This window comes from Hakea prostrata, chromosome 3 (assembly GCF_041222555.1).
Source record: "Hakea prostrata isolate BN-2017 chromosome 3, UWA_Hpros_2, whole genome shotgun sequence".
NCBI lineage: Eukaryota > Viridiplantae > Streptophyta > Magnoliopsida > Proteales > Proteaceae > Hakea > Hakea prostrata.
Genome location: NC_142602.1, coordinates 26,075,897 through 26,092,448, shown reverse-complemented (window position 1 = coordinate 26,092,448; position 16,552 = coordinate 26,075,897). Strand labels below are relative to the sequence as shown.

Sequence of the window (16,552 nt, the reverse complement as noted above, 5' to 3'; positions counted from 1 at the left end):
TGGAGATGGTAAAGTATTAGTTTGTGAGGAGGATATTAAGAAAAGATGGGAAACCTATTTCTCTAGTTTACTAAATGAGCATTCTTCAAGCACTTATGTTTCGGACGATTACACTTTTCACCAAGGCACCAAGGTCCGAACTTATATACGTAGAATTTCGATGTCCGAAGTAAAAGAAGCTTTAAGGAGGATGAAACTCGGCAAGACACAAGGTCCCGATGAAATCCCAATTGAAGTATGGAAGAGCTTAGGAACCCATGGACTAGTTTGGTTGACTAAGTTGTTTTATAAGATTATGAGCACAGGGAAAATGCCAAATGATTGGAGGAGAAGTGTTGTGGTTCCAATTTACAAAAATAAAGGAGATATTCAAAGTTGTAATAACTATAGGGGCATTAAATTGATGAGCCATACGATGAAATTATGGGAGAGAATAATTGAAACCCGTTTGAGACACTTAACTACGATTCACGGAGAACCAATTTGGGTTTATGCCAGGAAGATCTACAACGGAGGCTATTTACTTAATTAGGAGACTTATGGAAAGGTATAGAGAATGTAAAAAAAGCTTATGATAGAGTCCCTAGAGCGTTAATTTGGCAAGTACTAGAGAAAAGAAGTGTTGCAAGTAAATATATAGATATAGTTAAGGATATGTATGCTGGTTCGGTGACTAGTGTTAGAACAAGGTGGGGGACAAAGTAATGAATTCCCGATAACAGTTGGGCTACATCAAGGGTCAACTTTAAGCCCATATCTATTTGCACTGGTAATGGATGAATTAACCAAAGACATTCAAGATGAGGTCCCCCGGTGTATGCTTTTTGCGGATGATATTGTGTTGATTGATGAGACCCAAGTGGGGATTAATACCAAATTAGAATCATGGAGATTAGCTTTGGAATCAAAAGGCTTTAAACTTAGTAGATCGAAGATAGAATATTTAGTTTGTAACTTTAGTCATGATCGGCCGGATGATGAGGTGGTGATACTTGACGATAAAGAGATTTCTGAGTGATTGTTTTAGGTACCTAGGTTCAATCATAAGTAAAAGAGGTGATTTGGAAGATGAGGTTTCCCAAAGAATTAAAATAGGGTGGATGAAGTGGAGAGGTGCGTCCGGGGTCTTATGTGATCGGCGTATTCCATTAAAGCTTAAAGGAAAATTTTATAGGACCGTTGTTCGACCAGCTATGATGTACGGTGCGAGTGTTGGGCTGTTAAAAAGAATCATATAGATAAACTCGATTGTAGCAGAAATGAGGATGCTAAGATGGATGAGTGGCAAAACTAGGATGGATAAGATAAGAAACGATCATATTAGAGTTGGGCTGGGAGTTGCTCCCATAAGTGATAAGCTTAGAGAAAGTCGTTTGAGGTGGCACGGCCACGTTCAACGGAGACCTATAAATGCTCCTGTACGGAGAAGTGATATAATCCATATTGAAGGAACTAGAAGAGCTAGGGGTAGACCTAAGATAACCTTGGGAGGGGGGGGGGAGAGGGGCCCCAACGGGGGGCCCCCCCCCAGGAGAAGTGGGGAGAAAGGATATGTAAAGTGGGGGGCGTGTTTCCAAGGGCCCCCCAAAAAAAAGGGGGGAGGGGGGAAAGACGCAACCCAGCCCCCCTCCAATAGGGGCGAGGCTGATTTTTTTTTGTTGTTGTCTAGTTGCCCCACCTCACAAAAACTTTAAACAGTAATACTCTGTCCTTTTTTTCTTCCAAAATCCGCATGATGTTTTCTCCCTCTGCCTCTATTGTCTATCATGGTTTGCCATAATCTTACTTATGTACTGTTGCATTATTAAGACAATTCAATAATAACTAAAGCACATCAATTAAGTTGGATAAAAATATTTCTTAATGAATATTAGCCTAACTTAACAAATCCTCTAATGGATAACACCATAATATGCCTCTAATGGATTTCAATAAATTTAAAAATTACTTTCATGTTTTCTTAATAATCTCCTCATATTTTCCCTTTTTAGTTGGATATTTAAACATTTTTCTTAATGTCAGAAATTATAAGTGATTAATTATTTGTAGAAATAATGTTCAAGGAAATGAGGCTGTAAATTGGCCAATGGTGTCCAACAAATATTTAATTGGTCTGCATCCACTTCAGATAACCCCCTCTCATTTTTTGCATTTTTGTTATAGGAAAATAAAAAATTTGAGGCTGAAATAAAAGAATTTGACGCCATGTGGTTGAAGATCAGCCTCTAGTGTCCAACATAATAAATTTATCACCAACTGGTATTGGTTGTATGTTTTTCAAGAAAACATTTTTGAAGAAAGTGGTTTTGCCTAAAACATTGGAGAACACTGAAGTGCCAGGAAGCTTCAAAGATGTGTTTCCCAAAAGATTTTGGCATTGATGCAGTGAAAAATCGAAGAAGAAAGCTCAAAATAGATTGAAAGTCGAAATGGGACAAACCAGAGAGGTCTGGGTGAAAATCAATACTGACAGAATTCGACCTTCCATTTCAATTTGCACTGTACATCCTATCCTCTCCCTACAAAGATATCAGCTAGATTTAGTTGAGAATTTGAACTATCATTGGAAGGCTGCTTCTCATTTTTTCCACTTGTAATATCCTCATATTGCTTACCTTTCTTTAACTTGACTATTTGAATCCTTGTATTGTTTTAGAGTTTCTGTTGGATTTAATTGTCAATGTACTTTCACCTTGTTTATGAAACTTTTATTGTGGATTGAAAGAACTAGAAGAGCTAGGGGCAGACCTAAGATAACCCTAAGAGAAGTGGTGAGGAAGGATATGCATAGCTTAGGCGTTATATGTAGTGTGACCTTAAACAGAATTGATTGGAAGGCAATAATCCATGTAGCCGACCCCATTTAGTTGGGACAACGCTTATTGTTGTTGTTATGAACTCCATAAGCCACGTCTTAAGTGCATGGAGGGACTACAGTATATAATGCCATATCTTCTTTTTCTCATCAGTATGCATGTGCTTTCAATTTGATTCTAACTATCCTTGGCTGCATCACTCCTCACTGGTGTATGTTGTGGTCATTTATTGCATATTTGAGCCCATCTTTATTAACTTCCTAAATCCTAATCTTGTCACCTGCAAGGCTACTCTTGGTAGTGATATTCTTGAATTCCTTTTATTGTTAGTGTTGTAATTTTTTCTTCATAGTCTTTCCACTCATTCATCTCAATGTCCTCATGCAACTGATACCAGTTTGCGTGTGCTTTCAATTTAATCCTACTTATCCTTCGCCACATCACTCCTCACTGGTGCATTATGTGGTCATTTATTGCATAGGTTAGCCCATCTCTATTAACTTTCCTCATCTTATCATCTAAAAGGCTACACCTGGTGGTGATTTTCTTGAATTCCTTTGATTAAATCCATCAAATTTTTTTCATTCCCTAGTCTTTCCACTCATTCATCTCCATGCCCTCATGCAAGCTATACCAATTATTATTGATTTTTTTTTCCCATGATGCCCCAATATTAGTTCTATATAGTAATTTCAAAGTTCCTTGTGTCAAATATCAGTTGTTTTGAGTGAGAATAGTTTCAAGTGGATTTTCTTACTACAGAAAATCAAAATGAAGTAATGGCCCAAGCACTCTTGGTGTTTAATTACCTACTCCTACACCTGCTATTTCACCCAACGGAGGATGATCTTTTGCTTTTGAGAGGGATCCTCTTTCTATTTGGATTCAAATCCGCTCCATTCTCCAGACTGCTACAACCTGGAGGCCGTAAGCTAATGGTTTCCTGTGAGGGGAAGCTTATTGATATACACACCTTGGTTGTAAAGAATTCGGTCTACCCCTTGATGTTGCCAGCGCAAAAATCTTGTTCAGGAGAAAAATATCTTCCAAAATAAGGAATAGTGCTGGGAGAGCAGTGATGGTGCCTTCGAAATATGAACATCTGCTGTATTCAAGATATGGGGTGATCTTTCATAATGGTCCTTTCTGCCCTCTTGTAAGAATGCTTCCCAAAGCACATACTTCTCTCTATAATGTCCAGGTTATTTTGATAGTGTTTTAACCACCTGGTGCTTGTGGATTCTCCTTCTAATGAAGCTTTTGATACGGTGGAACATTCTAGATTTTCAGAAAAAGTAGAATTTTATTCTAGTCTTGATTGTAGACCACTTCATCATCATCAGGTTGCCTGTAATATGGATTCTGACCATTTACCCACCAAATGATTGGTGCTAAAACATGCTTCTGAATTATCTGACTTTGGCTAATCAAGGAACCACTCCCCAAACAGCTCCTGTGGCTCTGAATCTGGATGATCTTGATGGCCGATTTTCTTCTAATGTTACCGCTTCATTGAAGTTTATCAAGTTACGTAAGGAAGCACTCCCCAGTGATTTCTGCGGCAGCCCTAGCTCATGTTGCTCTAGGGTTTTTAGCTTCAAATGCACAAAGTGTAGTTATTCATCAGCATTTCTAGGGATAGTATAACCCAAACCTCTCTATTGGGGAAGGCTTCATACCTTAGAGCTCTAACAGGAAAACCTCATTTCTAGGGATAGTATAACCCAAACCTCTCTATTGGGGAAGGCTTCATACCTTAGAGCTCTACCAGGAAAACCTGTAGTGTTCGTGGGGAATCCATGCCTCTGTCCCATATCCAAAAGCATAATACGGATGTTCTTGATGTCTTCCTGTGCCCTCTTCTGTGGTATGGCCATTGTCATTGCTTCCTGATTCAGTCAACATCTCAGAAGCCATGAATGGGATTACCCATCTCCCTGATTGTTGACTCAAACATATTGATCCTATTTAACCTTTTATCTAACATTGCCCTGTTGCACAAAATAAACAATGTTGTCTTTCATTGCCTTGTACAAACTTGTAATAGATCTCGGGTCTAGATTGTGCCCTTCTTAACACTTGCAGCCATGCTTAATCTAGATAGCCTCCTGATGTAAACCCCGTTTTAGGGTTAGGAGTAGCTTTGGAATTTCCCTAAAACTAAGGGCGGCCGACGAATTCGAGCAAAGAGGAAGGTTATTCTAGAATGTTTAGGGTGTTCTATAGCCCTGAAAACCCTGCTGTATTAATTAACTCAGATCTGAATTCTAACCAAATTCTGAAAAATTAGGGTTTTGAGGGTTTAGGCTAGGGTGGGAGAAGGAGCTGCACTTGCTGTTCTGTAATTTCAGAGCTTTTTTGCAATGGTCTGGCATGTAGGGGCTGGTCAGAAGTTGAAGTAGGTTCAGATTTCAAATTTGCTGAAAATTCAGAGGCAGAAGATGATGTGCAAGAAATTTTCAGAACTAGGGAAACTAGGTTCAATTGGGGAATTAATAGTAGAACCAAGGTCTGGAGCAGGTGTGACCCTAGGGTGAGCAAAAGGAAGGCTAGAGGGGCAACTGGAGAAAAAGAACTACCGGGGGGGGGGGTTTGGGGTTTTGAAACTACCGCAGGGGGAGAAGAGGGGACAGGGGAGTCGTGGGGTTAGGGGAGAGGTGGGGGAAAGGGGTAGGGGGCTGTCGCAGGAAGTAGGGAGAGGAATAAGGGTACTATTGGGGGTGGGAAGGGGCTGAGAGGGTCAACGATGCAGGGAAGGAAGGGGCTGAGAGGGTCAACGATGCAGGGAAGGGGCTTCTAGGCCTTGCGCAAAACTAGGGAAGGCTGGGAGAGGGCTGTGGGAGTGATAGGAGGCAGGGAATGGGGGTGGGGAAATTCTGTACTTGGCTGCTGCTGGAGTGACTAATGGCTGCTTGTTGAATGCTTGAAGATTGCTGGAATGAAGAATAAAAGCTCAGGTTGATGGCAAATGGGGTGATCCTTGAACAAAACTTTACTCAGTCATGGCCCTCTCAACTAGGAAACCATGATCTTCAAACTTAATTGACTTTATTCAATAATAAGACCTGAAGAATTACAAAGACTACTAGGCTATTCATAGTCTTCAAAAGACTCTAGGACTAGGTGGGATTCCTTAACAGAGAAGTATCCCACCACATAATCTTGACTCTTGATTTGGAATGTAAATAACTAAACACATGTGCTGAAGATAAAAGATTAAATAACTCAAGACTCTATCTGAGGAATTCCACTTGAAAAAGAATTCCCTAGGATAATCACCAACTTCTACCTAAAAGTAAACTCTTAAAAGATAAGATCCCATCTAAAAGGTAGGAACCCTCTTTATACAAGAGTTTTATCTTATCCACAACCTAACCAATTCAAACACAACTCAAATTAAGAAATAAAAATCAACACAAACTCTAGAAAATAAATCTGGAAATAATTCCAGCAATAAAATAGGGCTGAAAATGCCCTAAATACCCCTACCTGGGGGGTTCAGCCCGCTCAAGGGGGGCTTCTTGGAGCCATCTAATGGGCCCCACTTAGGGTTTGGCCAAGTGTGTCTCTTTGTTGACATCACCTCCCCCCTTTTTTATCTCATTCCCTTTGGGATGTTTATAGTATATTTTTATTCTCCCCAAAAAAGGAACTTTAATAGATCTATTGTAATTTCTTTTCTTCTTATAACAAAAATATTTTATAAGAAGCACCTCTAGACTTTGTGGGCCTTGATTTCAAAATTTACCTTTATATTTCTTCTCGATCTCTTCAAAACCCAGGGGCTGCATAGAAAGGGTAGCAAGTACATATTGCTTGTTTTGGCCCAGTTCAACTATTCTGAGCATCGAATTTGTAGCTAAAAAATTACAGTGATGCTGTTAGATATGAGCACTTGGCTAGGTACCACTCAAGTTCATGGTGAACAGAAATGCTTAGGTACGTTATGATCTAAGAATGTACGATTCATTGCTTGCCATTGCTGGGGCTTGTATATAACTGCATAACTTTGACTACAATGTCATGGCGGTATTTACCTTATTGTTCTATAAGAAATATCGATAGGATGTCCACTTTGACCAAGAACACTACCAATAAAATTTTCAAAGCATCTGTAGCATGTCCAGTCAACTGTGTGGAACTTGGACGATGCTCATCTCATCTTTTCTTTCGTAGTTCTTTCTTCTCTTTTTTTTCTTTTTTACTTGTAGATATTTCTTTTGTGCAATGGAATGCTAGCAGTAGCGAACAGTTTAAATTTTCTGTGTCTCATTTGTTGCTTCATAACCTCCTTGCAGTTCCTTTTTGCAGGCATATCCTTTCAAGATTGACTGGAATTCAATCTTCTCCTATCCAACTCAACCTTTGGTGGTTGATATAGGAAGTGGTATTATTCTACCTTCCTGTTGATTTTTCTGGTCCTATTTCTATTTTTAAATAAAAAAAAATAATTGAAGAACCATAATAAGGTCACCACCCATTTATCTATTTTTGGCCAAAAACAGTCTTTGGTCATTTTTGTGGGTAAATTTAATGAGCATATGCATACATGTCACATAACCAAAGGTTAAAATAGTTGTTTCCTTTTTGTTTCTAAAAAGCGAAAGCCCCGGCCCCTCTTCTTCTTCTTGCAACCTCACTCTCCCCAATCACCCTGTCCTGCAATCCCACCACACCCTTTCCCTGCAACTCCATTTTCACCCTCCCATCCCACCCCGTCCTAGTCCATTTCTTCCACCCTGGCCCTCTCTTGCAGTCTCACCCCATCTACCCACCGCCGCCACCCCTGGAATGCACCAGCCAGGCAGCCGCAGTTGATGGCTAGATCAAGATATATTTGCTGGTTCCCAAAATGGAAAATTAACCCAAAAATAGAAGCTCACTGACAATAGCCAATCCAGGCTTTGCAATAGGTTTATACTGTGGGCCATACAAGGGTATTACTTTGTCAAAAGGTGTGCTGGAGGTGAAAGTTTGGTTCTGGAGTTTCAGGACCATGAAGTTCTGTGCAGAAATACTCCAGCACCAGAGAGCCACAATGACGGAAAGCTAGTTTTCAAGTCTTGTCTATATTGAAGCTTAATGGAGTGACCTTCAACAACTCCAGCAGTAACTATAATCACTCAAATGCCTCACAAACAATTGATAGTTGCAGAAACAAGGAAATTGATGGAGATGAAGAAGATGGAACAAAGGAAAGAAAGATATAGTTGTGCCTGCAAACCAAACCCTGGTTTTGGATCCCACATAGTCAGCCACAAGGATTTCTGCATCCCTCAGACTAGTTACAACAGCGAATAGCTATTCGAAGTAGTTTGTTTGATTGTGCTGTAGTTGTTAATCAAATAAAACCTTACTTATGTGGGATATAACATCCTTACGAAGATACAGAATTGGAAATAACAAATGGGTGAAAATTATATAGCCAGAAGTGCTATTCAATTCCTAGTTACACCCAAATAGTGACTGAAAAAATAGAAACTCCACCTTATATCTTTTAAAACAGAAATAGAAACTAAGAGAAAGCAAAATCATCTTTTAAAAAGTCATTCCCATGCAACGAGTCAATATCCAGTAGAAAAGATATCTATGCAAGTAACTAATGGAGCCCACAAGTCTGATTATATGTTCCATAAAAACTTCTGATTGATGGCTGGATATTTGGGCTATGTATTATCAAAATTTGGGTCCAAATATACCGGTTGATGGCTAATTCTGTTGTGGTACTTTTCTACTTCATGCTTCAATCTCAATCAGGCACTCAGATGGCCTTTTTATCTAAATGAGGCAACTGCAAGATTCTGATAAATATTCATGCATTTTAACAAGACTTAGATAGGTGGATTAATTTTTGGGAAAGAGGGTATTTATTCAAAATAATATCTAGAAATTATATGTAAATGTTATATCTATATTTAAATGTTTGTCCAATTTGATTAAAGTTCTAAAAACTAATTGAACATAAATTATTTTATATACTGTTTTATCAAAATTATGCATTTTGTGTAACCTAGCTGTAATTGGTTTTTCCCAAATGTTAAAATCATTGTTGTCATGCTGACAAAGGTGACACCTAGGCACTTAATGGAAGCTCCATATCTGTTATTCCACATTCTAGTGGTGCTTCAGCTACTGGGCGTTGCTGCCTCTGAAAGATAAGGCAACAGATCATCTTAGGTTTCAATATTGCATTGTTATATTGCATTTCTTGAAAACTACAGTGATAATTCTTCTTGATAAATGGATATGCAGAACCCCCATAGGAGCCCCTTTAACTTTTTCAGGCAGGGGATTTGTTTGGGGGGGGGGGGGGGGGGGGGGGGGAGCTCTTCGAAAGAAGGCATTCCCTCCTTACTCATAGAAAGAAAAAAAAAATTTGTGTCCTTAATGAGGTCTCTTAAACTTTCTAGGGAACTCTCCCAGACCAGCTGCCCTCCTCCTGAACACCAGCCATGTAACAGACCAATAGCATGTAACTATCTAAAATGGACATATAATCAAACATATCAAGGTGGCAGGGCAACCAAGGCATTTAGAGGCCTTCCAAAGCACCATGGAGATTGTGTGGCTGCAAAGCATTTTACTATACATTTTTTTTAATAAAATCATTTTATGTGGCGTAAATAGCATATTGAAACTTAATAATTCTACTCATAAGCTAAGCAAATATTCAAGAGTCATAATAATGCAAGATCATCATAAAAATAAAAATTGAAAAGATAAACATAAGTTCATCCCATCATAATACAGTAGCAACATAGCATAAACATATGGTTATGATTTTATAAACATGAAAATAGGAGTAGTACTTGTACTTACCTCTATGATGTCACACCATAGTTGTCACGGCGACGAGGCGATGCAAGGCAGTTTAGGCTAATTTAGGCGATGAGTCGATGAAGCTCCCTCCGAGGCGCTTTTGAGGCGTTTTAAGTGAAATTTTTAGTGTACATCTCATTCACTCTAAATCTATCATATCTTATATAATAAAAATATTTAATATCAGACTACCTCAAGTCATCTAACATACTACAAACCACACATAATAGGTCTTAAATAAAAAGTCGCGAGAAGAAATGAAGAGAAGAAGTTGTTTGTCGCTGGCCACTGCTTGCTGGAGTATCGTCGCGGGAATGGAAGAGAAGAAGAGAGGAAGAGAGAAAGAGATTAGGGATTAGAGTGAGAGTGAGAGTGTGAGACTTGAGTCAAGAACTTTTTCTCTTTCGATTTTGTTTGTTTTTATTTTTATTTTAACATTTGATCACATGTAGCGTCATTATATATATGCATATAGGTTCAAACAATAGATACTTTACAATCGAAATCTAATTAAGTATTTCAATATATGTTTTCAATTAGGCATCTTTCTCGTGATTTAAAAAAGAAGAAAAAAAAAGCGGACGCCTTATTGCCTAAAAATAAGGCGACGCCAATTTGAGGCTCTCCAAAGGAGCCCAGATGCCGAGGCGACGCCTTGACAACAATGTGTCAAACTAGTATGATATGGTGTGTATGGAGGAATTTCTTTCTCTCCTTTTTTTCTTTCCCCGGTAACTTGACTCCTAATAAGTCCCAATCAATTTGGTTACTGTTATGCTTAGGTTTTTTTTATTTTTTTATTTTATTATTATTTTTTATACAGTTTAATCTTAAAGTGATCCCATGCTTCTCTTTACTTGGTGACAAAGTATACAACCATGATCATTTACAACCCCCCTCCCCCCGCAAAAAAAGAAGAAAAAAAATTTAGGTAGAAAATGTCAAAAAAGAGACTGCTCAGCCCATAAGGCGTCAATATGTTGTACAAGGTGTCGCCTAGAGAATAGAACATTGATTTTTTTGCATGTACAAAAATTGCACTATCACCTTGTTGCCCATAAAATGTCTTTCCTTAGTGATGCCTTGATAACTGTGCATATAATGCAATGTGATCGTTTGTTCATCTGTACATAAAATAATACACATTATATTTTTAAAATAAGACCGAACAATCTGTATTTTTGTGTGACAAAAATAGTATTTCTACCAAATGGAGTATGGCATGAATAGACCTTTACATGCATTGTAGTGCTAGTAATTTTAAATGATAAATTGGAGAAAAGCATTTAATCCATTTAGCTAACTTGGCTAGCTGGATCTTTGTTGATGTGGCCTAAGTGGGGTCAGGATAATGTAATATTTCATATCTGTGAGTAATATAGGACAAAAACACGAAGAAAAGGAAGCAAAACACCATTCACATTACCAGCGTCATTGCCGCTTGTTTGCCTTTGAGTGAATTATTCTGGACGATCATGGGGCTCCAAATACCAGATCATGTGAAGATTTTTTACGAGGGCAAGTTTGTATATCTGAGGGGATTAAGAGATTCTTTTAGCTTCTTTTCTTAACTTAAGCTAGGCTTCTATCTTAGAAATCATGCAACTTGGTTTCTATTTTAGTGTTCAGAGAATCAATTGTATTTCGCAGTAAAGTCAGTTCTATTCTTGGAATTAGTAGTTTCTATTTTCATCTAACTTGGAGAGAAACTAAAGCTCTATATATATTTGTTGTAGGCTGTAAGAGTCTTCCACAAGGATTTTATGAAGTTAATGAAGAAGCTTTCCTCTGCCTATGTAATAGGCTATTTTCTCTTGTCTGTGTTTGAGTGGCAGGAAGGTTAGGGGCTTGCTGTGAGGACTAAACACCTAGGGTTTTAGGAATCTTTCTGAGAGAGCTGAAACACCTTTACCCCCACACTTTCTATTTCCTTAATTCTCTTTTTCTTCTCTTGTTTGAATTTTACTTGTGCTGGAACTTGATTTTGCAACTGCTGCTGAAGAGCAAGTTCAAAGACAAAGGCTGGAGCTATCCTCCCAACCCTTGATCTGCTGTCTTGATTGTTGCTGCTACTTCTCCATTTGACTTGGAATGCTGCTGCCCAGAAGCTTTTTGACTGCTGCATGATCAAGAGCTACTTCCCTTCCTTCCGTTCCATCTCCATCGTCTGTCTGTTGAAAGTCTTTAAGACACATTTTCTAACTTCAGTCCACTTACAACTTGGGTTCTGGCCATCAGAATTTATGAAAATTGCTGCACCAACTTACCACCTAACAGGGCACTACTGAATCCTAATCTGGAGTCATTTGACTGTCTAATTGGATCTGCAGTCACTTAGCTACTAATTTGGTGTCTAAGATCATCTCTCAATCAGCCACTGGAATTGATTTTTCAAACATTCAGCAGTGCTTTTTTTTATTGTCCCCCTCAACATTCTATACAGATTTGGTTAAGTTCTAGAAGCTGATTTGCCTAGAAAACCTAACCTTTTAATTTCTTTCCTCAGTTGCTAATTTTATTTTTTGGGTATTGTTGGAGTTTTAAGTTCCTTTTAATTTTACTACATCTTTTTCAGCTAGTCCTTGAAGTTTCAGGTATTGTCGATTACATTGAAGAATTTGAAGCAAGCCAAGATGAGGTAGTGGACGATGTGGAACTTGGGACTACAATTGGCGGGGTGGTTGGACGTTGAAGCATTAATTGAACTCGTTAAGAGCCACCAAAAAGATAAACTAAATTATCTCCTAATCCCCATAAATTAACAAAATTGGCCCTTCTAAAAAATCTTCACATGATCTGGTGGTGGGTATATATCCTTAAATTTTTCTGCTTTTGTTCTATTCTTAATTCCAATTTTGGGTGGAAATTGCAAAATTTTATTGATTGCTGACAGCCTTCAAGCTGAGGGAAAAATATGCAGGGAATGGTTTGTTTCTCTTTGGAATGGCTACCAGACGGAAAGACGTAAATTTTCTTGGCTTAGAAATTAATGATAAGGTATGATACGTATATGTTCCTTCTTACTTGTGTTAGAGAACATTTATTTCTAACGATGTGCAAAACCATGCAGCTTGTAAGACGTTGTCTCAGCTCTGTTCGTCAATCTGGTTTAACAAACGGGTATGTGTTATTACTATTAAATAATCATTTAAGTTTATAAATTACTTTATAGCAGCCAGCAGTAATTAATAATGAAGGAGAAATATTCTGATGTACTGCCATATGGGGGACTTTTTGCAAAACCTAACGTGAGGTTGCATCATTGCTAAATAGTTGAAAACAAGTTTTAATGGATAAAACATCAAACCGTGGCATGTCTTCTTTCTGCTTTTGCTTCTTTTTACAATTTTTTGTATATTGCTTAATTTTTTAATGAGATTACACCTTGATCTTTAGTAAACTTTCTTGGACGACAAGAAGGAAACTTTTTCTTATAGGACGTAAACCGCACTGGTTACATGGATACTCCAGGAAGGATGAATACTTTTTTAGTTCATCAATTTCTCAATATATTGGGCTAGTCTACTTATCATCAAGTTCTTCAGTGTGACATATTCTTGGTGTAGTATAGAAAATGACTGATGGGTTTCTCAGCATGTTCCTTAGGTTTTGGTGCTTTTCTAATGTTCGAACTCTTCATTCCTTGCAAGCTATCTTTTTTTATTTGTTCTCTTGTCTGTCTGTTGTATTCTTTTTAATGTATTATCAATTCTAAAATGAGGAGGTGATATTACAGTCAATGGTATTTGACTTGCCTTTGAACGTCTTAGATACTTCATTGCAACAAATGCAACATCAACATTTCGGTCCATTGTTTCCAGATACCCAGGAAAGTTGGTTCTTGTTTCAATACAGGTATAATAGCATCAAACCTTGGTAATTGTTTCAATACAAGTATAACAGCATCCAATGTTATATTTTTCCTGCATCCTTTTCCACTGATAATGTCATGTTCTTTTGCTTATATGCTGGATTCTCCACTTGTATTTTTAAAAAACAGAATTGTTACATTTACTTGGCTTTCTGGTTATTAGTGAAAGTCAGTAAATTTTAGTCATTATGTTGTTTTGTATTTGCTTTTATATTCTTTACCTCTTACCTTCCTAGGGAGTTGTATTTATAGTTGCCATGGCGCCAAGGCATCCAATGTGGAGAATGAAATCAAGGTGACACCAAACAAGGCGCCTTGGCATTGCCTAGGTGACTAGGCGATGCCTAGTACCACCACAGTGCCTGGATACTTAGGCATTGCCTTGACAACTATGGTTGTATGTAATATCTTAAGTTGGTAAATCAGTACAGGGGAAGGACATCAGTTCTCTCCCATATGCTTGCATGTATCTCTTTCTCTTCTTCTCTTTTCTTCTCTTTCTCCTTTTCCCCCTCATCATCCACTCTCCTCTTCTCTTCTCTCTTACCTTGACCGTTGTTTATTTCCAACAACTACTAAGAAAAATATTGTAGAATTCAGAAATAGTATTCAGGTGAATGGCATATGTGCCTCGTGTGACTCAGTTTAGCAAACTAATTTCAATGATTGTACAATTTTGCGAACAAGGTTGGTTCAACACATTGATCTTCTTAACAGCCTTCTGTATCTTCTTGAGAACATTGATTGTAATGAAAAAGTGGTTTTTGTACTTGTCTAATTCTCAACAGGATGAGACCAAATTTTTTTTTTCCAGATGAATAAAATAAGACCAAGTTTACTTATATTATTTATGCCTTTATCTTTCCTGTGGGAAATAATAATACTTTTCCTCCGAGCAGTCAAACTTCAATTCGTAGTATATAGGTTTTTCTAAGATTGATGAGAAATCTAATGATTCCAATTTCCAACTCATTCAAAGAAAGTCAAACCTAAACATTCTCTAAATGTGACAAATGCTGATGGTGTTTGGTTATACTGCAATGCAAGTTTTTTCTGATCTTTTCATTGGGCAACCCCATTTACACTGACAACACACTGTGTTATCTATGTGGTTGTGAGACTTAATGGTTCATTACTGTGCCTTACTTGTGCAAGGAGAAAGTTATTCTCTCTTCTTTTTTTCCCCTTCTTGCAGTAACTTTAAAGGTTAATGTCTTAACTGAAACAATGATTGATTCTGTTTTAGTGTCCGAACCCTGATTTCAACAAGCAAGAACATAGATGGAGAATGTTGCAGAGGTCACTTATAGAGGCGATATCTGATCTTCTTACTGCAGGTGGAAAGGTACTTTCTGATTTGGTTAGAACTCTTTGGGGCATTGGTTGTTAGAAGTTAGAACTTTCTCTATATCAGTACTCAGTGATGTATATCTTGGATGTATTCACTTTTGTTAACCTTACAGGTTAGACACTACTCACCACCCTTGTTTTTGCTTTGTGAGTAATATTTTACATCTGATGATTTTAGATGCTAGGGATAACAGAAATTGATTTTTGTGAGTTTGGAATTTATGATGGACAACACTACTGAAGAACACCCTAAAGAGATAAAACTCCTTGGAAGATTTTATAAACTTCTAGTGCATGAATATGCAGGTCTTTCTGCAATCTGACATAGAAGCAGTGGCTTTAAGGATGAAACAGCAATTTATGATGTATGGCAAGGGTAAACTTGCAGTTCTAAATGATGAAGATGATCCTAATATTGGTCCAGATGGGTGGCTGAAGGAGAACCCATTTGGCGTTCCGTCAGATTGGGAACAGCATGTCATTGATCGAGAAGCCCCCATGTACAGATTAATGATGTCAAAAATTGACAAGGCTAAGGAAGCAACTTTGGGCTGCTGACATGACTGGGGGAATATGGTCACTTGACTAGATAGGGATCCAGAGGCCAGGCATTCAAGTAATCAATCATATGAAGCCAATCTTGAGAACTTTCAGACAACATTTGCTGATCCATACCAATTTTTAAGCAAGGATTAGCCAAGTATCAGGTGAACTGGTTTGTACTTGTATTATATTTAATCCTTGAGCCTTTCTAAATTTCTGCATTCCAAATGATGAATTTTCATGTTATCAGAAATGGCTAGTCTTGGTACCTGGATCAGATTGCATTGTTGCAACACAGACACAATAACAAGTGCACTCATTGACTTCGTTTACCATGGCCTTTGAATCTCATATTGCTAGCCATGACTCAAAATATCTTAATCGTTTTGCCTGGCAGATTGTTGGGAATGGAAATCATAAAAAACTGAAGTAAATGATAAATTAAGATGGAACTACAAATCATTTAGCATGACACATGGGTAGACTTGATTGATCATTTACGAAGTCTCATCTTGATAGCTCTTACTGTTGAGTAAGATTTTTTGATTTTTTGATTGGTGTGACCCTAAAGAGGCAAAATCTCCAGGCTTTAGATTTCTCAATAATATTTAAGCAACAATTTCAAAATGTTCAAAGGCAATGGTTTTCTTGGGCAGTTTTGGCATGATTTTTATTTTTGATATGGGCATAGATCCATATATATCTGGTGGTGCCATCACAAGAGATGGCACACCAAGAGCTCTACAACACATAAATTTGTTATAATTGTTTATGCCAGAACCTTGTGCTATTAAGTATTGAAATTTAAAAGTAATTGGTTGCGTGCAAGTTAGGTAAGTGCATCTATGTTAAACCAACACCCCCTACCTCCACCACCCCCACATTAAGGGAGAAGGATATGCTCTTTTAATACTTTTCTACCAAATTAATAGTTGTGGAGTCTTTTTAAAAATATTATGAAAAAAATCAAAGCTAAAAATTTCAGTGGGTCCTACTCTCATTGTAAAGTTCAAAAGTGTCAAGAAAGTATATTGTTTTTTTCCGATGGAAACGGGGAGTTGATCTAGATTTGTGTGTGACAGGTTTAAAGTTTTCCTTTAGATTATCTAATGGGTATGAGCATCTAATATAGTGCGTGTAAGTTGATCCAAAG

The 16,552-nt window shown here is 37.7% G+C and overlaps 2 protein-coding genes across 3 annotated transcripts in view; one reads left to right on the top strand and one right to left on the bottom strand.

Moving 5' to 3' along the window:
- The window catches only part of LOC149021899 (homeobox-leucine zipper protein REVOLUTA-like), an 11,020-nt gene extending 6,327 nt beyond the window's left edge, over window positions 1-4,693 (bottom strand). The window contains exons 1-2 of the mRNA XM_089147507.1: window positions 4,572-4,693; window positions 2,441-2,519 (exon numbers count right to left, since the gene is read on the bottom strand). Of these exons, the coding sequence (XP_089003633.1) occupies window positions 2,441-2,519; window positions 4,572-4,693 (201 nt within the window). The remainder of the gene's footprint in view (window positions 1-2,440; window positions 2,520-4,571) is intronic.
- A 1,745-nt stretch (window positions 4,694-6,438) lies between these two features.
- LOC149021898 (uncharacterized) lies at window positions 6,439-16,272 on the top strand. 2 transcript variants are annotated; one of them, XM_089150073.1, is made up of 6 exons: window positions 6,439-7,203; window positions 12,556-12,632; window positions 12,706-12,755; window positions 13,406-13,490; window positions 14,753-14,851; window positions 15,163-16,272. In XM_089150073.1, the coding sequence occupies exons 2-6, from the start codon at window positions 12,579-12,581 to the stop codon at window positions 15,412-15,414; spliced, it is 540 nt and encodes a 179-aa protein (XP_089006199.1). In that variant the 5' UTR covers window positions 6,439-7,203; window positions 12,556-12,578; the 3' UTR covers window positions 15,415-16,272. The 2 variants fall into 2 exon arrangements, with proteins under 2 accessions (XP_089006199.1, XP_089006198.1); XM_089150072.1 differs by having other exon boundaries at window positions 12,230-12,755.
- Window positions 16,273-16,552: the final 280 nt, after the last annotated feature.

Bases quoted from the DNA above. Each gene is read 5' to 3' on its own strand.
- LOC149021898 (XM_089150072.1), top strand. From the start codon at position 12,625: ATGATAAGGTATGATACGTATATGTTCCTTCTTACTTGTGTTAGAGAA. The intron at 13,491-14,752 runs GTATAATAGCAT...ATTCTGTTTTAG, and splicing joins TGGTTCTTGTTTCAATACAG to TGTCCGAACCCTGATTTCAA. The intron at 14,852-15,162 runs GTACTTTCTGAT...ATGAATATGCAG, and splicing joins TTCTTACTGCAGGTGGAAAG to GTCTTTCTGCAATCTGACAT.